At 43.5% G+C, this 26,177-nt stretch overlaps 1 protein-coding gene across 1 annotated transcript in view; it reads left to right on the top strand.

Annotated features, from left to right (window-relative positions):
* The window catches only part of BARD1 (BRCA1 associated RING domain 1), a 133,058-nt gene that overhangs the window by 29,422 nt on the left and 77,459 nt on the right, over positions 1 to 26,177 (top strand). Inside the window, exon 4 of the mRNA XM_068246982.1 lies at positions 17,918 to 18,957. Within this exon, the coding sequence (XP_068103083.1) occupies positions 17,918 to 18,957 (1,040 nt within the window). The remainder of the gene's footprint in view (positions 1 to 17,917; positions 18,958 to 26,177) is intronic.

Genomic DNA, 26,177 nt, shown 5'->3' on the forward strand with positions numbered 1-26,177 from the left:
CCTGCATATAGCCGACCCCCCCCCCCCCCCCCCCCCCCCCCCCCCCACTTTTACCCGAAAAACCAGGAAAAATGATTGACCCTCATATAAGCCGGGGGTAGGAAATGCTGACCGCGTGACCCCCCTTCCCCCCCCCCCCCCAGTGTGTCCTAGTATAGTGCCCAGTATGGGTAGGTAGTGCCCCAGTATAGCTAGTATAGTGCCCAGTACAGGTAGTATAGTGCCCCAGTATAGGTAGCATAGTGCCCCAGTATAGGTAGCATAGTGCCCCAGTATAGGTAGCATAGTGCCCCAGTATAGGTAGCATAGTGCCCCAGTATAGCTAGCATAGTGCCCCAGTATAGCTAGCATAGTGCCCCAGTATAGCTAGCATAGTGCCCCAGTATAGCTAGCATAGTGCCCCAGTATAGCTAGCATAGTGCCCAGTATAGGTAGTATAGTGCCCAGTATAGCTAGCATAGTGCGCCAGTATAGGTAGATAGTGCTCAGGGTAGGTAGGTAGTTCCCCCCCCCCCCCCCCCCCCCCCCCCCGGCCGCAGCCACCGCCGCTGCTGCTATTACCTTACCGGCAGCCTCTAATATTCCCCTCTCCGTCTCTCCGTGCAGGCATGTAAATAGTTCGCAGAAGCTCACCCTAAGGCGGCTGTTGTGTGATGATGGAAGAAGCGTAGAGAGCGGCTTCCTGTAGCGGCGTTATGTATCGCCGTTACTATGGGAACCGCTCTCTCTACGCTTCCTCCGTCATTACACAGCTGCCGCTGTAGGGCGAGCTGCTGCAAACTATTTACATGCCTGCACGGAGAGACGGAGAGGGGAATATTGGAAGCCGCCGCTAAGGTAATAGTAGCAGCGGCGGCGGCCGGGGGGGGGGTCGGCTTGCTTGCGAGTCATGTCCCCCCCCCCCCCCCGGCCGCCGCCGCTAAGGTAATAGTAGCAGCGGCGGCGGCCGGGGGGGGGGGGGACATGACTCGCAAGCAAGCCGACCCCCCCCCACCCCCCCAACTTTTGGCCCACTTTTGGGGGGTCAAAAAATTCGGCTTGCTTGCGAGTATATACGGTATATACTAAACTGCATTAAAGCAAAACTGTAGAGAGAAAATAAAACACATTGTTTCACTTACCTGGGGCTCCCCCAAGCCTCCAGCAGCTGTCCTGTCCCGCGCCGGTTCTGCCTGTGCCTCCGTTCTCCCGCCATCGCTGCGTCCCGTACCTCGACTTGTAAGTCGATGCCAGCGCGGCTCTGGCCAAGCGTATCCTTTCTTCGCGTTCCCCTCTGCGATAGCAGGGAACGCGAAGAAAGGATACGCATGGCCAGAGCCATGCAGTGGCCCAGCGCCGAAACCGAAAGTAGCTGACGGTGGGAGAACGGAGGCTCGGCAGGACAGGATGGCTGCTGGGGGCTTGGGGAAGCCCCAGGTAAGTGAAACAATGTGTTATTTTCTCTACAGTTCCGCTTTAAGCAGAATAACGTGGTAAGTCATACTGCATGATGAGAATGTAATACTCTCTGCTCATCGTACATAAGACTCCACGTCATTTTGCTTAAAGAGCCAGCGACACCCTTGCCAACCTAGAAATAAAAAACGCATATATAAGTTGATAAATACTACTTCTACTTACATAACAGATGTATTGTGCTATCCACGTAATGATTCCTGTGAATTTTATAAAGGAAAAGCAGAAAATCCTATTCTAGGCAGTGGCCATTTTGCCAAGCTAACAATGACATCATATCCTCCCCAACTCTCTTGTTTTCCCCCCTCCCTCTTGCTCATTGTGTATTCACTAGCTGCCCTCCTCCCAGAGTCTTCAGACACTCCCACTGAGTTGTATACTAGGAACTGCACTGTTCTTTTTTTTTCTTTTTTTTTTTTTTCATTTACTCCTCCAATCACTGAGTTACCTCAGCCTTGCTTGTAAACACAAGTGATCAGAGGGTGTTTCTGATAAGCAGCTAGGCATGGAAATAAAGGGAAGAGGAGGAATATATTCTAGATAAAAAGAACCCCAGCATGCAACTGAATGGCAATGGCTATTAAAGGGCCAGTGCTCCTAAAGTATGTGATAACTCCAAACCTTGACAGCAGAAAACTTTTTTTGCAAGTTTTGAGTGCAGGATTAGCATCTTTATCACTTAATACACTCAGACCAGTTGCTATTGAAATTTGATTTTTCTGGTGACTATACCGCTTTAATGCAGTTTAGTGCATACACTACTTTACGGTATTGTGCATGGAATCTCAAGAGGGAGCACTGTCTTACGTTTTCAGTGTGCTTTTGTAAATGCGTATATTCTGTTTGACCATATTCCACCTGTGCTGTCCCAGTATTGCTGTCAATAGGAACACTTTATTAATGAATGGATACTGCAGAGCATGCAATCACAGTATGTGTGACATGGGTTAGAGGTCATTCTACTAAAATGAGCTTGTAAAATCAAGCAAACTTTATTTACAAGGAACCACTGCTGACCAGATGGAAACGCATTGTAAATTTTTTTCCTGTGGAGCATATTTTCTTGTGGCTGTGTTTATCTTGCATCTGTGTCTGAAACACAGATAAAGTAAAGCAATACTCTCTTAGTTTTAGTTACGTATCTTTTTATTTTTCTAGTTTATTTTTGAATGCTTACAAACTAAAAGTTTGTATGCGATATGTGCTAAAGCACCATATTTTTCTTACCATAAGACGGAGTGTCTTATGGTTTTTGTCCTTTAAACCCAGGTGTGTCTTATGGCCCGGAGTGGACCATAAGACACACCTGGGTTTAAAGGACAAAAACCAGTGTAAAAAAGTAAACAAACTAAACCTGGTGGTTCATGGTGCAGGAGTGTCTTGTGGATCTTCTCCCCTCAGTCCCTTCCCCAATTATTTCCCCTTGTACCTCTTGGACAGGTACTTGGACACCTGCACATGGAAGGACTCCCTAGATCGCTATGCTCCTCATCGCAGGACCCAACTCCTGCTGCTCCTTCATGCCACTTGGTACAGTAAGTATGTCACCTACTGGCAGGACCCAGGGACTGGGCAAAGAGGAATATGGAGAGCATAGACAGAGGATACGGTGGGGGGCGGGGCATAGACAAGGGAAAGGAGGACACCGGGTGGGGGACAGAGCAAAGGAGAACACCAGGAGCATAGACAGGGGAAAGGAGAACATGGGGTGGGGGACAGGGCAAAGGATGACATCGGGGAATAGACGGGGGAAAGGAGGACACAGGAAACAGTGTGACAGAAGGGACACAGGGACAGGGCAAAGGAGGACACCTTCGGACCATAAAGAGCAAGCACTTTTTTCCTGCACTTTTCAGGGAGAAAAGGTGCGTCTTGTGGTCTGAAAAATAAAGTACATGTATGGTAAAGTCATATTGTCCTGTTTGGCAAATATTCATTGCTTTTCTAATTAAAGTGTACCCAAGCCAAAGCTCGAGTCAAAATGGAAATATTTAAAGGACAACTGTACTGAAAAGAATATGGAGGCTACCATATATTGTTCCTCTTAAATGATACTAGTTGCCTGGCAGCCCTGCTGGTCTATTTTGCTGCAGTGGTGTCTGAATAACACCAGAAACGAGCAAGCAGCTAATCTTGTCAGATCTGACAACGATGTCAGAAACACCTGATCTGAATATGCTTGTTCAGGGACTATTGCTAAAAGTATTAGAAGCAGAGAATCAGCAGAACAGCCAGACAACGGGTATTGTTTAAAAGGGAATAAATATGTCAGTCTCCATATACCTCTTACTTCAGTTTTCCTTTAAAGGACAAGTGAAGAGAGAGAGATATGAAGGCTGCCATATTTCCAGTGCCTACAAGTTTAACTACAGCATACAGAGCATATAATTTCAGGTTTCAATAACACATCAGATAGCGATGTGTACAGAAGCCCTTCTTGAGAGCAAGAGAGCTAAAACGGTTCATTGCCTATAATCCAGAGCCTCACGTTAATGCGTTCTTCTTGCTCCTGACAACCTGCCAAATGACTTGTTTAATTTTCACCTTGTTGCTCCTAACAACTAGTCATATTCCTTGTTTCCTTTCGAAGCCAGAACTAAATTAAGCAGAACAAAACATTTGTGGGAATCAACCGTCATTCTCCATTAAAGCGGATGCGAGCTGAAAAAATAACTATAACAAGTAACTTGTCTATATATCTTATCTAAAGGTTAGATAGTTTACACAGCAAATCTAGCTGCAAACAGCTTTAATAGAAAATGATTATTTCTTCCTGTGATACAATGACAGCAGCCATGTTGTTTGTAAACATTACACAGAGGCAGCCTTATCTGTATCTTGATCACTAATCCTGTGAAAAAAACCTAATCCCCCCCCCCCTCCTCATTCCTCCCCTCTGCCTCTGAAATCAATGGCTAGTAACACCTCCTCCTCCTGCCCAGACTGAGCTCCCATGAGCACTTGCTACTGCCAAGGCTCTCTGAAAACCTGTGGGCGTGGTTTATTTACTTTATAGGGAATTAGAGTATTAAAGCAAAAACAAAAAAAGTATTTGGCTTGAGGAATGCCCTATAAACAATAGGAAAGGAACACAATTATACAATGAGTAAAAGTTCACCTCGGATCCACTTTAAACTGGGGAACAGGGCTGTGGAGTTTGAGCAATTTTTGGGTACCTGGAGTCAGTCTGTGGTTACATAAACCTGAGGAGTCGGATGATTTTTGTAGTGATTTCATAGCCCTGCTGAGGAGTGCAAATGTATAGGCGTACTTCTTCCTGGCATCACCCAAGGGTCAGAAATTTCAAATGGGAATTTAGAAGAAATCTACTAAACACAAAAAAGAAACTCAGAGGCACGAAGCAAGCCAATTTTATAACTGTGTAATGCATTTTATAAAGCACTGTCTGATTTGGGTTCACTTAAAGCAGTAGGATTAGCCATACGATGCCAGGGGAAAAAACACATATATAAGTAGATACATACCTGATCTACTTGCATAACACATGTATTGTACTGTCCACGTTTTGATTTCAGTGAATTTTATATAGTAAATGAAGAGAATTCGGTTCCTGGTGGGAACCATGCCTTTTGCCCACAGTTTAGGCTAAATCCTGATGTCATTTCTGCCCTTTACTTTTTTTTTTATGTTCTTCTCCAATCGCTGAGTCACCTCAGCCTTGCTTGTAAACACAAGTGAGCAGGAGATCGTGTTTCAGATAAGCAGCTAGGCAGGGAAATAAATGGAAGAGGAGGAATATATTATAGCTAAAGAGAACCCCCAGCATGCAACTGTTTGGCACTGACTACTAAAGGGCCAGTGCTTCTTAAGTATGTAAAAACTCCAAATCCTAACAGCAGAAAAAGTTTTGAATGCAGGATTAGCATCTTTATTACTTAATACACTCAGACCAGTTGCTGTTGAAATTTGATTTTTATGGTGATAATCCCACTTTAAAGACACAATGTGAGTTGCCTGGAATACTGCTGATCTATCATGCATCAGTAGAGGCTGAATTGCATGCCTGGAACTGCAAATGCAGTCAAACTTAAGTCAAACAGCTCATCTACATGCTTATTCAGGGTCTATGACTAAGGCTACTTGCAGACCAAGACGTTGCATTAGGTGCCACGTTAAGGTCGCATAACGTGCACCTAACTCATCGTATGGTGCTGCAAGAGAGGACGGTAGAGTGAGCCGCGTTAGGCGGCTCTATCCCTATAAGGTCTCCCAGAGTGGCGCTGATTGGCCGGCGGGACCACGTGATGCGGAGCGAGACACTCCGCATCATGTGGTCCAGCCGGCCAATCAGCGGCCGCCAGTGCAGTGAATATTAAGTAGCCATGTGCGCGGCTACTGTAGCTGGCTCTCCCCGCCTCCTCTCTGCCCCCCACTGCGCATGTGCAAACAGTCTAACGCGGCTATAGCCGCTCTTAACGCCGTAGCATGCTGCACCTTCCCGACAACGTGCAGCGTTACATGTAACGCAACGTGGGCTGTGTGAACAGCCCACTTGTGTTACATTGCTGTGCGTTGGGGGAGCGTTACAGGCGCACTAACGTGCGCCTGTAACGTCCCTGTGTGGAAGCAGCCTAAAAGTATCAGAGGCAGAGGATCAGCAGAACAGCCAAGCAATTTGCCATGTTTAAAAGGAAATTCAATATGGAAACCCCATATTCCTCTTACTTCAGTTGTCCTCGAAAGCAGCGTTTTTCAACCGCTGCGGGATGTTGCCTGGTGTGCCGTCCCTCCCCGCGGCCGCCTCTCCTGTCACCTTATCATGAGCGGGCGGCCGCTTGTCCGATTAGATTCCCCGGTAGTAGCCGCTCTCCTCTGTGGCATCTCCTATTACAGCAGCGCGCTCGGCGGCTGCTGTGATGACCAGGAAGCGGTACAGCGATTCCCATGATAACGGCGATGCATATCGCCGCTACAGGAAGCCGCTGTACCGCTTCCTGGTCATCACAGCAGCCGCCGAGCGCGCGCTGCTGTAATAGGAGATGCCACAGAGAGTGGCTAGTACGGGGGAATCTAATCGGACAAGCGCCCGCCCGCTCATGATAAGGTAACAGGAGCGGTGGCCGCGGAGGGGGGAGTGGCACACCTACCCATACTAGGACGCTATACTGGGCACTACCTACCTATACTGGGCACTATACTAGCTATACTGGGCACTACCTAGCTATACTGGGCACTACCTACCTATACTGGGGCACTACCTACCCATACTGGGGCACTACCTACCCATACTGGGCACTATACTGGGGAACCACCTATCCATACTGGGACTATACTGGGGCACAATATTAGCTATACTGGGGCACTATACTGGGGTAACTATACTAGCCATACTGGGGCAACTAAACTCCCTATACTGGGGCAACTATGCTAGCTATGCAGCTGCACACCAGCCCCCCCCCATAGCCTGCTGCGCACGGCACTGTCCACTAGGTCGCGCAAACACCCGCGCCCCCCTCCCCGCCGTTTCCCGTAGAAAGATTTGGTCAAAAAGTGTTCCCCGGGCCGGAAAAGGTTGGGAACCACTGCTCTAAAGGATGTATGAAGGAGAGATAACTCACGGGTAGTCTCACAAAGTGCCAAATGGTTATCTGTTTTACATTTTGGAACTCCTACCAGCGTTCATGTAGCAATGAATGAAGGCCAAACTGGACTTCTTTCCCCGGTCATTGACTAGCCCCTGCAATGTTACCATATGTCTTACTGAGAAATGTGGGGAATTTTATTTCCTGTATTTCTAGATAAAACGGTGGTGCCCTTCATTTGTCAGCCAAAACGATTGCATATTTCAATTAGCTATGTATTGAATGCAGAGCTCTTGCTGGAATTTGGCTTAATGCAGAAGGTTTTAGGATTCAGTCAACTGAATCTGCATTCTAATGTCTATAAAATTCTAATGCACGCAGCAAAGTTCTATTTCAGGGGAAGCAATTGATACCAGGGTCACGTTATTTATTCATTCCATATTATTTGTTTAACTTTCAACATTTAGCTTTACAATGTTATCTTTGTTTCCTGCCTTAGGAGTCCAGTAGGGACAGATATTTTTTTTCCTTTCTTTCTTTTTTACCTTTTGTTAACTATTTTTGTTTTTTGAAAAAATGTAGTTTTATTCTTCAATATTTGTTATTCTGACTGACTGGCATGAAGCGAGAAATGGGGTATGTGCACAAATTGTACTAATAGTTAAAGAACAAAACAAAGTTACAGTAGGGGTGCTCAAACATAAGGTGGAAGTCCTCGCCAATTGGTATATTACGTATAGGTCTAGGGTAAGGAATGTTAGTGATAGATGCAGCAGCAGCAAGGTTCGTGTTAGGCGCAACCATAGTATGTGTAACAGATGTAGGGAGTTAGTGTTCGGTGCAGTAGTAGGTGTAATGGTAGTAGGAATGTTAGTGTTCGGTGCAGAGGTAGTGAGGTTATCATTTGACACCGCAGTAGTAGGTGTAATGATAGTAGGGAAGTTAGTGAAGTTAGGCTAGTGTCAGGCGAAGTAGTACTAGTTAAAGTGCCAATGAGAATTTGTTGGGTGAGAATTTTTACTTAATTTTTTTTAGCTTTAATAAATATATTTTAAGGGGCAACCATAGCTCCTATGCAACAGCACATATTGGTGACAGGTCCTTTTTTAGAGATGAAAGTGGATCTGAGATCAGTTTTTATTCATTGCATAATTGTGATCCTTACATATAGTTTATAGGGCATTCCTCAAGCCAAATACTTTTTTTTTGTTTTAATACTCTAATTCCCTATAAACGAAACAAGCCTCGCCCACAGTTTCTCCAAAACGCAGAGGCACTCAGACCCATGTAGAAAGGGATTATGGGAGCTCAGTCTGGGCAGGAGGAGGTTACTAGCCAGAGATTTCAGAGGCAGAGGGGAGGGGGAGTGATTTTTTCACAGGCTAAGGGGTGGAGATGCAGTTGCAGATTACCTGTGTGTAATGATGACAAACAGAACATGGCTGCTCTCATTATATCACAGAAATAAATCATCATACACTGTTGAAGCTGTATGCAGCTAGATTTGCTGTGTAAACTATCTAAACTTTAGATAAGATATATAGACAAGCTACTTGTTATAGTTAGTTTTTCATCTCGCATCCACTTTACCCTTGCCATGTCGCCTCTCAATGAAGGACATGAGGGGCACAGATTTCCTGACCTCTTTCACTGCTGCTGGGACACTTACATGAGCGTACAGTGCTTGAGATCACCTTGACTGCAGACTAAAAATGAGAAACCACCATCCATAGCATCTAATGTCATGGCTAGTTTCAAAGGATTAGAGAGTCTGATTACTTGACTACCAGATCCAAAGATAGATAACATGAATGGCTGGGTCTACCTGAAAGAAATTCTGGGCTCATTCAGACATATGTTCTGTGCTGTTAGTCATGACTGCACATAGTGTCCGCAATGCATGCAACATGAGTCCATAGACTTTCATGTTACCATTCACACTACAGTGCGAGTTCCAACGCGTTGCTTTTTAACACAGCCATGAACATTTTGCCACTATTTTCTGTCATGGTCAATTCAGTCGAAGCTACCTGCATACGTGTTGTCAGGCACAAAAATCCTGTTCATTCCTGCATTGTCCACTGTGCATGAGCCCTGCTTTAGAAATCTTTTGAAAGCACCATAGTTACTTCAGGGGCAAAAAAGGCTGGCTGTTTGGTTTGGACACTGGTTAATTTGGGCAATGCCTGAAGCCAATAGCATACCAGTAGCATATGGAGATTCACTTGATTTGCAGCATTGTTTTTGTTTGGGATTTTGATGCTTCCTGTACAACCCAAACCCCATCCTCTCCATAGTCACGGTCTGTGAAGAGTACATGTTTGAAAGAAAATGGTATTCATACCTGTTCTGGTTTCTAATCATCACAGTTCTGTAACTGCTGCAAACTCCTTGGCAACAGCTGGACTCCCAAGCAAAATTCAGTATCCTCTGTATGTCTGGTGGTTCAATCTATGGCCCACTCCCATTTAGCGTTGCTGCAGTGGAGAGAGATTGTCTACCCTGGCAAATGCCAGAATACCCATGCAGCTCAGGGTGACCCTAAACCTCTAGGAAAGTATAGAGAACCAAAAGAGACCCAAAAGCCCTTCTACTAAAAAAAAACAATGCTTCGTGTGGTTTGCCTTCTTAAAACAGAAGGTATTTGCGATAATTTAGATTTAAGTGTGTAACTGTGGTTACCCACAATGTCCCACTGCTAAATATGTAAATTATCGCTTTATGCCTCTAAAGCTAGGCTTACATCCAGAACCGCTGGTGTATAGCAAGCCTATAGATTTAAATTTTCAGACCCACATCAACCCAACATGCAGACAGCTTCCTGTTTCAGACTTTGGTCCTCCTTAAAAGGAAAACCACACTAAGTGTGTTTGTTTTTTTTAGTAGAAGGGCTTTTCGGTCTTTTTTGGTCCTGTTTTTGGTGGTTTTGGGTCATCCTGAGCTGCCTGGGTATTCTGTTGTTCTGGTCCAAACCCTATCCCATAGAGCCATATCAATTCCTGCCATGCATTGAGGAGGACCAACAGTCCGAAAGAAGCTGTCTGTATGTTGGGTTGATGTAGCTCTGTAAAATGTAAAGCTATAGGCTTGATATACACCAGCGATTCTGGTTGTAAGCCTGGCTTTAGAAGCATAAAAAGATCATTTGTATATTCAGAAGTGATGCACTGTGAGAGACCACAGTTGCTCTCTTAAATCCGTATTATCACAAATTCCTTCTGTTTTAAGAAGGGAAAGCACACCAGGCTATATGCTCTCCTTTAATAAAAAGCACATACAGTATTGTGCATGAGCCCAAGACACAGCATCCTTCTTTCACAGTAATTGAGAGCTACAATAAATTTGTATTTTCTTTTTCTACAGGTATTCTCTGCACACTGCGCAAAGGTTGGTAGGGTAGTTGATGCTTATTATTATTTTCCAGAGAATGGGTTTAAATTCAAGGCTTTCAAACCTTAATGTTCCTTCACCACATCAGTTTGAATATTAAACTGTAGCTGTAGGAATTGACCTTTAGATCATAAAATTACACATAATAATGAAACAGTAAGTGCTCAAAACTAATTTATAATTTTCATTGTTTTAATAATTCCCAATCTAGCCTTGCATATTGTCACGGATTAGAATTATTTTACACTCTGCTCTGCAAATGGTTGTTATTAAGCACATTTTCTGTAAAGTATCATTAGTGCAATTATATTGGTAATTAGAAGAAAGAATATGATTAGGAGACAGTAGGACATGCCAAAGAGATGAGTTGGCTGATGCAAACAAAAGATGTACTAACATATCTTAATCTACTGTATTTTCTCCAGTTCATTATCTTTTAAGATCAACAGCAATTTATGTGTAATATGTGACATATGTACTTCAGATTTTGTTTAACAGCATTTGCCAAGGTAATTAATGCTTTTCTTGTTAAAGTGATAAGGACATGTGAATTAATCCATATTGGGCTCATGCAGGTTATTGGTACGTTTTATGTGCTTAACTTCACCCTGAAGAAGCCCCTGGAACCGGTGCGAAACGCATCATGGGCAGGGCTTAGTTCCACATGATAGCGCCCATGTGTCTTGCATTCGCATCTACACACAGCTGGAACTACATGTCATCACAAGGGAGCAAATTCCGTTCCGCCGGAATTCGCGGATTCCGTCAGCGCTAAATTCCATTGCTATGACATTTCCGCCGGAATTTTGCAAAATTCCGCCGAATTCTGCATTCTGGCGGAAAAATTAAAGTGATCGCAAATGAAACCTTGTTTATGCTAAATGGCAGCAAATAATACCCGTTGGCTGTTCCCCCTGGTCCTTTTTCTACCACCTCCCCTCCGGAGGAGGATCTTGTCTTCCAGGGAATTGGTAGGATGTCAAAAGCCAGCTCACATACGTTGGCCAGGAATCGAACCCAGGTCTAGTGCTTGGAAGGCAGCTCTCCTCACCGCTATACCACCACCAACACTACATGCTGAAGCCAGCCTAGCATGTACCATTGTGATATATCCAAGAGAAAAATGAGCTTGCTTAGGGATTTGTAGGATGTCAAAAGCCAACTCCCATACATTGGCCAGGAATCGAACCCAGGCCTACCGCTTAGAAGGCAGCTATCCACACCATTATACCACCAACACAGCACACTACAATGCTACATGCTGAAGCCAGCCTAGCATGTACCATAGTGATATTTCCAAGAGAAAAATGAGCTTGCTTAGGGATTTGTAGGATGTCAAAAGCAAACTCACATACATTGTCCAGGAATCGAACCCAGGCCTACCGCTTGGAAGGCAGCTATCCACACCATTATATCACCAACACAACACACTACAATGCTACATGCTGAAGCCAGCCTAGCATGTGCCATAGTGATATATCCAAGAGAAAAATGAGCTTGCTTAGGGATTTGTAGGATGTCAAAAGCCAACTCACATACATTGGCCAGGAATCTCTCTCTCGCTCTCTCTCCAGAATTTCACAGGCAATTTCGGAATTCCGCCGGATTGAAAATAAATTCCGCCCAAAATTGCGGAAAATACAATTCCGCGGAAGAGAGCGATGAATCTACATGGCTATCTGGGGTTCTCTTCGGACAACTGTTGAACACAAAAGGCAAGGCCATGCCTTGGTGGGCTTGAACCACCAACCTTTCGGTTAGCAGCCGAACGCGCTAACCGATTGTGCCACAGAGACTGTGTACCACAAAGACTGTGCACGCAGTTGCTGTTGAATAATTATATGGGGATGTATGTGTGTCTTTTTTGGAGGGAGGAAGTAAGTCTGCGCCAAGAAGTTTCAGCATGTAGTGTTGGTGGTATAATGGTGTGGCTAGCTGCCTTCCAAGCGGTAGGCCTGGGTTCGATTCCCGGCCAATGTATGTGAGCTGGCTTTTGACATCCTACAATTCCCTGGAAGACCAGAGCTTCCTCCGGAGGAGGAGAAGGAGGGAAGAGGGGAGGAGGGGTTTGGGTGGAATTTGTAAGTCTGTCGAGCAGAAATTCTTATTTTTAGGCAGAAATCCGTTTGCTGGCAAAAAAAAATTTGCATTCCGCGGAATTTCACATTTTTCCACGGAAAAATGTGGACTCCGAGTCGGCAAAAATGAAACTAGCTGGCAGCGGGGGACCGGAGGAGCTATGAGTGACTGCAAGGGCACAGGATGGCTGCAGGATGCTGGTAGATGCCCCAGATAAGTGAAACTTTTTTTTTATTTTTATATAGTTAAGGTTCCCTTTAACCTCTTGAGGACTGCAGGGCTAAACCCCCCTAGTGACCAGGCCATTTTTGGCAAAATTGGCCACTGCAGCTTTAAAGAGACACTGAAGCGAGAATAAATCTCGCTTCAGTGCTTATATTCAGCAGGGGCATGTGTGCCCCTGCTAAAAAGCCGATATCCCGTGGCTAAACGGAGGTCCCTGACCCCCCAAATCCCCCCCCTGCAAAATCTACGACCAACTTGGTCGTAGATTTTGCTGCTCTTGAGGCAGGGCTAACGGCTGTAGCCCTGCCTCTCAGCACCGTCTATCAGCGGCGCATCGCCGCCTCTCCCCCGCCCCTCTCAGCGAAGGAAGACTGAGAGGGGCGGGGGAGAGGCAGAGATACGCACTGACAGACGAACGTGAGGCAGGGCTGCAGTGGTTAGCCCTGCCTCAATGCGGAAGCGCTGCCCGGGACTCCACGAGGGGATTGGGGAGGTAAGGGACCCCCGTTTAGCCGTGGGATAGCGGCATTTTAGCAGGGGCACACATGCCCCTGCTGAATATAAGCACTGAAGCGAGATTTATTCTCGCTTCAGTGTCTCTTTAAGGCCAAGCTGCAGCACAGAAGTGTTCCCCCCCCCCCTTTTTCTCCTCACCAACAGAGCTCTCTGTTGGTGGGGTCTGATCGCTCCCCTATGCTGATTTATTTATTTTGTATAAATATTTTTGTCAGTGTTTTTTTAATAAAAAAACCTGTTTCTTTACATTTCTTCCCTCCCCCCAGCCAGCCAATAACGGCGATCGGCTGTCATAGGCTTCTGCCTAAGAGAGCCGATCACTCTCTTGTCCCCCAGTACAGCGCTGCTGCCGATCGCAGCGCTGTACATGTAAATAGGCAGCAATCACACTGTCTAATAGTCTCCCAAGTGGCAATAGCCGCTCGGAGACTGAAGGTGGGGTGGAGCTCCGCCCCCCAAGCAGGAGATGCGTGCGCAGCCTGCGCGCGATCTCCTGCAAAACAGAGCCCCAGGACGTTAGGCGGTCCTGGGGCTGCCGCCCATCGGTGTGACGCGGGCGGCAAGAGGTTAAGCTACAAACACACATTGTTTTCAGTTGGGCTATGGCGAACGATAAAAACTGCCTCTGATGTATATGGAAAATAATGTTCCTAATGGTATGTGAATGATATGTCATTTTGTAAAATTCTTATATGGTAAATCGAACATTCATATGTTTTATAGCTTTAAATTGCTAAAAGACTTGTGCCGCACCACTCTATGCTTATGACAATTGTTTCCTTTTTAGCGAAAGTAGAAATTTCCTTTCAAGACAGTAGATGATGTCCCATGTCTCGTCTTTTTCGGCATCATTTGCATGGCTCCACCCACTATCCTAATATGCACAATTGTTACTTCTTTTGAAGGGGTTACCCAAAAGTGGACTAATGAAAGTATCCATTTTTGACGGCAATGTTGGACTCTGCACTCTTTTTAAAGGAAGGTCTGTCTTTGGTTCCATTTCTATTAATTTGGTACTCATTAGTTCTTGCATACAGTTCTTTTAAGTAGATTATAATAGGCCCTTCTGTTCCAATACCCTTTCTTACTGCAGGCAATAGTTGGTCTTCATGAACACACATTTGTCTGGTTATTTATGACGTTCTTTGCATGCGTTGCATTCTACATAATAGCTGAAGATGAGTGTTTAAACGGCTGCCTTTTCTTCTCTCCTCTAAAGCAAAAATAATCATTCTACAGTGACGGCAAAAATTGTTACGCAGATGGCACCAAACTATTTTCCTTTGATTTTTTAATAAGAGGCGCATTTATCAAAGAGATTTCTCAACTTACTGTTGGTAATGGGAAATAATTTGAAAGGCACACACTGCGGATCATTATATTTCTTTGATGCAGATTAATGGCAGCTAAAGCAGCATTTTGTAATTGCTTCATTTTGCCTAGTGTTTTTTTTTCTCCCCCCTGCTATATTAAGATGGTTGGTGAACTCTGGTTTTGTCTTATAGATTTTACATATGTAAGAAAAGATTTGGCTGCCTGCCATTTCCATAATAATATCCTTTTGTTTTTTAAGTGAAATTGCTACTTTAGTTTTATTCCTTTGCGCTTTACATAACATTCCCGCCTTAAAACAGGTGGTGTTTGCAAATGCAATTCAGATTCATGTGGGCAAAAAAGTATTCCCATAATGCATTTCTTCAGCGATGTTTTACTTTGAATGTTTGTAGAAATAAGAGGCGTGGCACTATCCAAAGTTAGGCCTTTATTTTGCTGTACATGAGAATAAGGCAAACATGCCTGTGTCTCCTGAAGTCCATACATGCGTGCATCTACCACTGTGGTGTGGGAAGCAGAGTGGGTGCTCGGTTCAGAGCAGCACTCCAGCTGTTTTGTGTTATCAAAACGCTTGCACTTTTCAAAATTCCCCTTGGAATGTTTGGTATGCAAAAAGATCGGGGACCATCATGATCAACCGATGTTTGTGTCCTTTGTGCAGCAGGAACCAAGTTGAGCCATTTTCATATGTATTTATATAATACGGACATCTATTGCAGCACTTTTCAGAATACACACTAGTATCATTGCCACAGGAAGTCGTTATGGCAAACTCTATACCTGCATTTAAAGGGGGCTTAGATGCTTTCCTTGCATTTAAAGACCTCCATGGCTACAATTACTAGGTTATGCCTAATGTTGATCCAGGGATTTTATCTGATTGCCATCTGGAGTCAGGAAGGAATTTTTCCCTTTTGGGGCTAATTGGACCATGCCTTGTGGGGGTTTTTTCGCCTACCTCTGGATCAACAGGGGTATGTGGGGGACGGGCTGGAGATGTACTTTGTACTGGTTGAACTCGATGGACGTATGTCTTTTTTCAACCAAAATAACTATGTAACTATGTACTATGTAACTATCACTGCCCCTCAGATGAGCTCACTATGTAATCCCTACCATAGTGTTAGTCTATTGTTCCTTAGTATAAGGTCAGTATTATGTGCAATCAATTAAACTATAATGTTTATGAAGTGTGGGTGGAAACTGAAGTGTGAAGTGAGATCTGGAGCTAATTTAATTGTAAGGTTTTTTGTTTTTTAAATGCACTCTATACCAAGTGATTCAGTTGCTATTGTAAGGGCAAGTTTATGCAATGTTTTTTACAGAATGAAAATCCACATTAGAACGCCTGCTATTGATAGTCAACGGGCTGGTTTCCATTTAATGTAAATGTTCATACACTTTGTGCTACAAGAAAAAAATGGACATTCTGCTGCATTTCTTTTGCATTCTGCATCCAAATGCGCATGGCTTTGCATATGGAATGTGATAATTTGCATAAGTTTTACATAAAAAGCAATGGGGAGGACATTTTGTAATCTGATAATTCACAAAAAAAAATCTTTTTCTTTCTTTCCATATGAAAATTTGCATGCAAATTTTCACACTTAAAGTGGACCCAAATTAAAAATACAAGATTACAGAAATAAAGTCTATTTTCTAAATTATAATAATAAATAGCAGCCTTTTTACAGCTGCATGATGACAAATATAAAATATATTACATTTATTGGAGGAACCCCTCCCTTCCTTTCAAATTGCTGGGATTTTTCCGGCAAACTGGTGGAGTAGATGGTGTCTGGCAATGGAGGAATTGCTAATGGCTGCCCCCAGTATAACCCTAGCTATGAAAAGAGAAGGGTGAAAAGCATGCACTGAAATGCTCATAGGCTTGCAGGAGTGTTTATTTATCTTTGCATGTGTCAGAGTGGTGCAACTAAATATTTTTAATTAAAAAAATGTTTGGTTTGGGTCCGCTTTAAAACATAACCGTGAAACTCAACCTTTATAATTGCAATACCAGTTCAGTAATTCATTCCACTGGTGGGCAGTTTCTTTTGATTTTGGCCTGCTTTTTCAAGCATTCACTCATCACCTAATTTTACTTACTGTATATTCTGGTGTATAATACTACTTTTTAACCCTTGAAATTCATCTGAAAAGTCAGGGGTCGTCTTATACGCTGGGTGTCATTGATGCCGGGTGATACACCTAATCCTGTTACCGCTTCTCAGATCTCGCTGATGAGGACTGTAGTGAAGCGGTGCAGGCGCACATGTGCGAGATCTGAGAGGCAGAGAAGGAGGTAAATAGGATACAAGGGTGGGCCAGAAGGGTGAAAGAGGCAATTGTTTTATGGGCACAGTGTGATCTATTCTTCCATACCACTCTGATAAACAGGTAGACAAGGAGATCTGACCAATCCACTTAGGGAGAGGAAGAATTGACCAATCCAACCAGTCAATCGCCTATATACTGGGTACCACGTACAGTACCAGTACCTGTTCATACATAGCACCAGTATATGATTTTTTTTTTGTATTTTTTTTTTTTTTTGTATTTGGTGTTTGTCTTATATGGTGAGTATATCCTAAACTCTATATTTTAACTGGAAAAGTTGGGAGGTCGTCTTATGTGCCAAAATATACTGTATATGATATTGTTTTGTGTTTTTTGACATTTAATTGAAGAAGAAAAAAAGAAACTGTAGGCACTCTCCCTCCCCAGTGTTACCTTTCATGGCAAATTGTTATTGAAAGACGTAGGAATGTAATTCTTATGATTTGTTCACTTTCTGCTCAAGTAAAATAGGATGTGTTCTACTTTAATGCTCAGCTTCCCATATAAGGATAATAAGAGGTTACTAGTTTTATATTAATTTTCTGCAAATGAATGCAACCTGAAATTGGACCAATCAAATGATTTGGATATGATTTTGATTGGTCCAATATCCCGCTATATACATTTGCATCACAATATCAAAATCTGCTTCAAACTGAAATGATTAGCATCTTGTTGACCATGTCTATTTACAAACTGATGAGCAAGCTTCTTGGGCACACTCATTTCAGTTCCTAACAACGGAGTCCAATGATGTATAAAATGCATTATGTTTCTGCATTTCCCATTTTTCAGTAGCACTTTTGTCGTGTATTACACATGGTGGCCTTTTTTATTTTTAAGTTCTCTTAGCCGCTTTTCAAAACTGCTAAATCATGATAATCCTTTCTGGCAGGTAAAGTACGTTCCCATGAGAGCCGTATTCAAACACCATTTAAAAAAGAGTACCATTTCAAACCGATTGCTTCTATTAGGAACTAATGGTGCTTACATAAACTGCTGAAAATGACTTATAATTTTCACTTCTCTTGCAGAAAACAAAATGGATTTATGTCAAGAAGCACCGCTTAGACTGAACACTACTGAGGAAGAGTGCAAGAAAAGGCAGATAAAGATGTGGTTTAGCCCTCGCAGAGGAAAGGTGAGATACGTCTTGCAAAAAGATGAAGTCAGCCAACAGAATACATCAAAGCATGAGGAGATTGTGGATTCCTATGAGTTTGTGTCCTCTTCACCTACTGTGGAGCCTGTAAAAAAGAAAAATAATTCAAAATCTAAGAAGTCCAAAAAGAAGAAACTCGAAGACCTCAATCAAATATGGGGAGTTGGAGTAAAGGGTCAGGCAAGTGATAACCTCAAGAAAAGTGAAGCTTCCAAATCTGCTAGATCTGTCTCGTTTTGTAGTACACCTGTTGTACTTCCAGCATCAGACACTGAGCAGGAAAACCATGATCAATGTGGATCACCTATGAAAAGTGCCCAGAAGAAAGATAGTGGATTGAAGGAGCATGCAGAAGTTGAAAAAATAAATAATATAACCGTTTCAGAAGTTGATCTCGAAAAACCTCTAGATTCTTTGGCAGTTTGTAATTCTGTCCTATCCAAGTCACCTGAACAGGAAAGGTACTTAACTGACAACCTATTAGATGAAAGTAATTCATGCAATAATGAGGAAGCTGAAGCTGTTGAGGGCCAGGCTGGTAATAAAAGTTTCAGAAAGTTAAGGCAGAGAAACTCTCCCTTTAAAAGCCCAAAAAATGAAAAAAAATCTTTAAAACGTAAAGATTGCCCGACTGTGTCACCAGTTTCTACTACCTTAAAACGGCCAAGAAATGGACTTGCAGACGTCTCTAAGTCTGAAGAGCCTTCATGTGCTCACAGTAGAAAAGATAAAAAGGATGCCAGATCTGATCAACTTGACACATCTTCCAAGTCACCTTCCACACCCTCTCATAACAAAAGTGGCAGGAGAACAAGCCAGACTGGTGCCAGTAATCAAACGTCTCCAAGTAACTTTTCAGTTAACAAGAAGAATATCAAGGGAGAGACACTGCTGCATGTAGCTTCTATAAAGGTAAATTTGAAAGTCATTCACTAAAGTTTAAATGTTTTTTTATCTGAATTCCTGTACTTGGTGTCTGTTAGTATTTCATCTTAAATCAGTAGGATTAGCCATACTATGCCAAGGGAAAAAACACATATATAAGTAGATAAATACTTGATCTACTTACTGTATTTTTCGGAATATAAGACGCTCCGGAATATAAGACGCACCTAGATTTAAGAGGGAAAAAATCAGGGGAAAATATATACTAAACCTGGTGCGTCCATGTTCTAGGAGTGCCTTGTACATGTCCTTCCCCATTTACCTCCTATGCTCACTATGGCCCCCTGTGTGGTCCTCCTGACCCCTTGTGTCCCCTCCTGTCCTGTGTGTGTGTCCCCTTCAGCCCATCTGTGTGGTCCTCCAGTCCCTGTGTCCCCTCCTATGTATGTCTGTGTCCCCTCCTGCTCCCCTATGTGTGTGTCTGTGCCCCATTTAGCCCCCATGTTGTCCTCCTCTCTGTGTCTGCTCTAGCCCCAGCCCCCCCCCCCCATGTCTCCGCTCCAACCCTCTTCCCCCCATATCTCTGCTCCAGCCCTTAACCCGCATGTCTCCACTCTAGTCCATCCACCCCTCCCCGCATGTCTCTGCTCCAGCCCCCTCCCCCCCGCATGTCTCCACTCCCCTGAGTAACAATAAGGGCAAAGCGACTCACCTCCCTATTGATTCCAGCGCTGGGTGGTCCTCCGCCTACAGCATGTCAGCTCTACCCCTGTAAAAGAATTGTTAGTGGGCAGAGCGGCTCACCTTCATCCAGCGGTGGCGATCTGCAGTCATCTTGCGTACCGCGCGGCTCCCCCTAGTGACGGCTCATGTTAAGGATTCAATGAGTCATTCCCCATGACTCAATGAGTCATTAACATGAGCCGTCATTACGGGAAGCCACGCGGTACGCAAGATAACTGCAGATCGCCGCCAATGGAGGAAAGTGAACCGCTTTGCCGCTAGTGATTCTTTTACAGGGGTAGCGCTGACAAGATAGAGGCAGAGCGGACCTAGCGCTGGAATCCATAGGGAGGTGAGTCGCTCTGCAGTTATTGTTACCGGGGGAGCAAGGTCGGCAGACCACGCAGGGGGACAAGGCAGGGAGTCCTCGACGTAGCGGCGGGTTGGCGGTTTGTATCGACGGGTGTTTTTAAGTCGGGAATTCCCTGCCTTAGGAATATAAGACGCAGGGACTTTTTCTCCCCATTTTTTGGAGAGAAAAGGTGCGTCTTATATTCCGAAAAATGCGGAATAAAATTTTGCCCACAGTTTAGGCTAAATCCTGATGTCATTTCTGCCCTTTACTTTTTTCTTTTCTAATCCAAACGCTGAGTCACCCCAGCCTTGCTTGTAAACACAAGTGAGCAGGGGATCGTGTTTCAGATAAGCAGCTGGCAGGGAAATGAAGGGAAGAGGGGGAATATATTATAGATAAAAAGAACCCCCAGCATGCAACTGTTTGGCACTGATTACTAAAGGGCCAGTGCTCCTTAAGTATGTGATAACTCCAAATCATAACAGCAGAAAAAGTTTTGAATGCAGGATTAGCATCTTTATTACTTAGTACACTCAGACCAGTTGCTGTTGAAATTCGATTTTTATGGTGACACTCCCGCTTTAATAGGTTGCCCCAGATTGTCATTGTATTATCTTAATGCAACCTAATGCAGAGATTAGAGGGGCACTGTAGTGACATATAGAATGCAATAAATTATTCAGGATACCCACGCTTAAAGCAATTATCCTGGTTTTAGCATCACAAACACTTCCTATATCTGTATATTGATATATCCTCCAAGTTAAGTCTAGCTAAGCTGGTTAGCTATGAGGAATTCTCCTCCCGAAGCATTCTGGGAGACCAGGGGCTCGATTCACAAAGCGATGCTAACCCAGTTAGAGACTTTAGGCGTGATAACCATTGCACCACGCTGGTGAAAAGCCAGTTTAGGTGTGATAAGTTTAGGCGTGATAAGTTTAGGCATGATCAGTTTAGATAAGTTTAGATCGCGCACAAAATCCCGCACGCAAAGCAGCGCCATTAAACTCTATGCGAAGTGCACCAGACTTTACTAGCGCAAAACTTTTGATCAGCTGTGCACTGCGGTGCTAACCCAGTTGGTGCTTAAACTTATCACGCCTAAACTTATCACATCTAAACTTAACATGCCTAAACTTATCACACCTAAACTTATCATGCCTAAACTGAGTTTAGGCATGATAAAGGGCTTTTCACCAGCGTGCTAACTGTTAGCACCGCTTTGTGAATCAGGCCCCAGGTATATTTTTATAGTGGCTTTAGAACTCTCAGTAAACAAACATTCCACAGAGATTACCTAGCAGATTTACTAGCCTTGAGGTTTTCACCACCCATAATACATTTCAGAATGTAAATCTGGGACAGGAACTATTTTAAATTGGGCAAACACTGATAAAATAACTTGTAAATAAATTTTTTTTTTCCATTTAAGCCTTTTGTACGTAGCTGCTGCGTCCAAAAGGCTGCTGCGCGGTCCCGTGACCGATCATGTGCCCTCCCGCGCCCCCGCCCATTAGCCCAGAGATCAATGAATGGGAATGCAGTGATCTAAGTCTTCGTTAGAACGATCGCTGGCTTTTATAAGAAGCCGCGATCATTCTAAGTTACACATCCCCTCCTCACTTCTTGTAAGCGTACATACTACGCTTACAGGATGCCTAATAAAAAAAATTATAAAAAGACTGAGGCCATCTTGTGGCCAAATAGTAAAACTACATCTACATACTGTTTTTTTATTGCGTAGACCCACAATTACATTTAAAGTTAACTGATTACCTCCCACATTCTCCCAAAAATACCAAAATACAATTTTTAATGTACAAAAAAATTACAATAAAAAAAGAGCATAAATAGTTACCTACGGGTCTGAATTTTTTTAATATGCGTGTCGAGGGTATATTACTATTATTATTTTTTTATTATAAGCTTGAAAATAGTGATGGATGCAAAACTGAAAATTCAGCTTTACTTCCAAATATTGGCGCCATACAATGTGATAGGGACATAATTTAAATAGTGTAATAACTGGGACAAATGGGTAAAATACATGGGTTTTAATTATAGTAGCATGTATTATTTTAAAGCTGTAATGGCTAAAAGTTGAGAAATATTTTTTTTTCTATTTTTTGTTAATATTCCCATTAAAATGCATTTAGAAAAAAAATAATTCTTAGCAAAATGTACCACCCAAAGAAAGCCTAATTGGTGGCGGAAAAAACTAGATATAGATAATTTAATAGTGATAGGTAGTGATAAAGTTATTGGTGAATGCATGGGAGGTGAAAATTGCTCTGATGCATAAGGTGAAAAACACTGAAGGCTGAAGTGTTTAACCTGTACAAGCTAAATGAAAAAATTAAATTTCAACATTATAACATGCTTAAATCAACACATTTGTATTGGAATTGCCCTATAAGGGTCAGTTCACACTAATACTGCCACCGATGGCCATAAAGGTTAGCAGTGCAGCTCCATTCATTTTATGTGAATCAGACCTTGCATCCACTGTGTTAACCTGCTGAGCGGTCTGGACGAGCTCAGCTCGTCCAACACCGCCAGAGGCTGCCGCTCAGGCCCTGCTGGGCCGATTTTCGTCAAATAAAAAGCAGCACACGCAGCCGGCACTTTGCCAGCCGCGTGTGCTGCATGATCGCCGCCGCTCTGCGGCGGCGGCGATCCGCCGCGAGCAGCGGCGAAAGAGGGTCCCCCCAGCCGCCTGAGCCCAGCGTAGCCGGAACAAAAAGTTCCGGCCAGCACTAAGGGCTGGATCGGAGGCGGCTGACGTCAGGACGTCGGCTGACGTCGATGACGTCACTCCGCTCGTTGCTATGGCGACGATGTAAGCAAAACAAGGAAGGCCGCTCATTGCGGCCTTCCTTGTTTATTCTGGGCGCCGGAGGCGATCGGAAGAACGCCTCCGGAGCGCCCTCTAGTGGGCTTTCATGCAGCCAACTTTCAGTTGGCTGCATGAAATATTTTTTTTTTAATTTTAAAAAAAACCCTCCCGCAGCCACCCTGGCGATTTAATCAGAACGCCAGGGTGGTTAAAATGCTGCAGGCCGTACTTTGCTGTAATGCTCTCTGTATGGCACATTAATGTGTAGGAGAAAGCAGAGCAGCAGCGGTAAGAGGTAGATGCACAGTGGAATGTGCTGCTCCAGACTGCCCCCTCTCTGCCACTGTGAGCTTTCCATGTATTTTTATACAATGGTGTGATACAGATAGATGACTGATGATAATTCTATATTTAGTATACAGTATATCTATCTATACAGCTAAAATCCCTTACACATCACAGATCAAGCTAAGAGTGGGAGTTTCATTGCTGTGCTGTCATCCCAACATTTTTCCCCCAGCAAATGGGATTTATCAAACAGGAGCTTTCAAAAAGGACCATATGCCGTTCTAGCCATTATTATATGTATTAGGCACTGAAGGGATGTTTAAAACTGCAACTCAGCATATGGTGAGAACATACAGACATGGACAGATACCCTAATGCTAGGTACACACTATACAATTTTGTGGCAGATTTACCTGACAGATCGATTATTTCCAACATGTCCAATCTGAATTTCGATTGTTTTTTATTCCAAACAATTTTTCGATAGTTTTTCCAATCGAATTTTATAAACGTGAATTAGAAACTATTGGAAAAACGAAAATTGATCAAAATTCAGATTGGCTATGTTGGAAATAATCGATTTGGAAGGTAAATCTGCCGGAAAATTGTATGGTGTGTACCTAGCGTAACAGCTCATTGAAAAACTGATGCACACCTCCTGAAATCCAATAAAAAATGACATAGGCCTCAATTCACTAAGCTATCTCCTGTCTTTAATAACGTTTCTAGAGTTGTTACCATGGTGATAAGGCATGTAGTATTCAGGAAGCATTTTACCTCAGGCAAACCTAAAGTTAACTCTTCTGTCTTTAAGTTAACTCTCCAATCCTTAAAATAACTCCAGAGTTAAAGGCAGGCTGTTAATTAACTGCGTGTGAAAATAACTACAGAGGAGGTACATTAACTACAGGAGAGGTAAATTAACTACAGAGGAGGTAAATTAACTACAGAGGAGGTAACGTAAGGAATGAAGAGATAAGATAACTCTCTCACTGTGTGATGGTAAGTTTTCTCTTGCCTTATTATCTCCAGCATGATCTTAGTGAATTGAGGCCAATGTCCTATGTATACAAGCATGCTGTTAATATATCATGAAGAAAAACAAAGTAAGATAAGTTTCAAAATAATGAAGCATTGTTCTACTCTACCCAGATATTCTTAGATGGCCTGGACGTATTTGTTGGTACCATTAAAATAGAAAAGGAAGATGGTAGTGCACTCTTGCTATGTTGTTTAGAATCATTCATGTGAGTGGTAGTGAATCAGTCTCTCTTTTACTGCAATATGTGGGCAATCTCTGTGCATGTGCTCTGTGTATGGAGGAAGGAGCAGCATATGTGTAGAATCCACAAGAAGACAGACAGGCACTATCCCGAAAAGAGACCTAGTTGATTCTAGGGGATTCAGTGCAGACAAAGTATCAATAATCAGAAGCTGGAAAGGTCCCCTTTTTCCTCCTCCCTATTTCTGTCCTCTTTTGTCTCCTGCGTGCTTCCCCCCCCCCCCCCCCTTTACCCATTTTGTCCCTGTGGCCTCCCTTGTGCTCGACTGTGTCCTCCTTTGTCTCCCATGCCCTACTTAATTCCCCCCCCCCCCCCTATGCAGAGTGTACAGAGCAGCAGAGGCCAATCGCATGTATTACCTGACCCAAGCGTGATCGGCAGCTTCTCCTTTCCCTCAGTGTTCTTCTAGGGCCTGCTTTTCCTGGTCAAGTCACTACACTCGACCAGCACTAGGGGAACAGTAAGGGAGAGGAGAAGCTACTGATCCCCGCGAGTGCCCTCTGGTCAGGTGAGACGTGATTGGCTTCTGCTGCCCTATACACACTGCTCGGGGGGAGCGGGGTAGAACATGGAAGACAAACGAGCACATAAGGACGGACAATACAGGGAGTTCATTATATCATGGTGGTTCGTATCAGCATGTGTTAGTAAGTCGGGGACTCCCTGTATTTGGACTATAAGACACACTGACTTTTGGGGGAGAGTGCAACTTGCAGTCTGAAAATATGGTATAAAAGGGTGCTTTGATATTATAGAGGTTATCACTACTTTACTCACCTGTTCTTTCAGAACTTACATTTACTTTAATGGAGTAACGAATTGGAATCGCTGCACCCTCTGCTCCCCTCATGCCGGAGAAGCAAAGGGATATCTTGGCCACTCAAATTCACCGTCCTTCATTATAGCCTTTAGCATTCCTCACTTTCAAAGTGCTGAATGCTATTTGGCAATTACAAAGTGGCAATCTGGCTGATTGGCTGTTTATAAATATGTCACTTGGCTCAGAAATTGCTGATTATGAAGAAGAATGCATAAAGTGCCAATACTTTATAAAAGTAATAAACACTTCATCTGATTAGAACTTTTATAAGCACGTGATCTGAAAATTTCCCATTTTTCTACAGAAATAGCATGTTCTGCCAAAAAGCTTTAATACAGCCTTATAGATAGGTCCCATATTTCACTGTAAGAGCATGCTTTTATGCTGTTTTTGTGAGATGGGCATTATTACTCCTAACCACCTGAACACCTTCCCAGCATGCCTGTGGATTTGATAGGATTCCTCATGTATGCAGAATTCATATGTCATTGCACTAAACACAGCAAAGCAGTCTGTGTTTTAACAGGGTGGAAACCGTTTAACTCCCTGCCTTGAGCAGAATTTTAAACTATTGAGACAAATAGAGAGGAACACTACAGGTAACTTTTAGGCAAACCTATGTTCAGATGGACCCTACACCGGAGCGGTGGGCAGCAGAAGGACCCAGGAAGCCTCTGGACTACCCAAAGGCTTTGCACTGCTGAGGTATTTAACTTTTAACTTTTTGTTCAGTTCAGTTACACTTTGAAGCAAACCTTCAAAATGTACATGCTTACACACCTAGAGGAAAGCCTCTGGACCATCCTGAGGCTTCCCTCTACATACAGTATTTTCTGGACTATAAAACAAACAAAAGTGGGGGGAAAAGTCTGTGAGTCTTATAGTCTTAATGCTACTCCCTATCTACTACACCTACTACACTGTCCCATGTGTTTTCAGTCT

Source organism: Hyperolius riggenbachi, chromosome 7 (assembly GCF_040937935.1).
Source record: "Hyperolius riggenbachi isolate aHypRig1 chromosome 7, aHypRig1.pri, whole genome shotgun sequence".
Lineage (NCBI taxonomy): Eukaryota > Metazoa > Chordata > Amphibia > Anura > Hyperoliidae > Hyperolius > Hyperolius riggenbachi.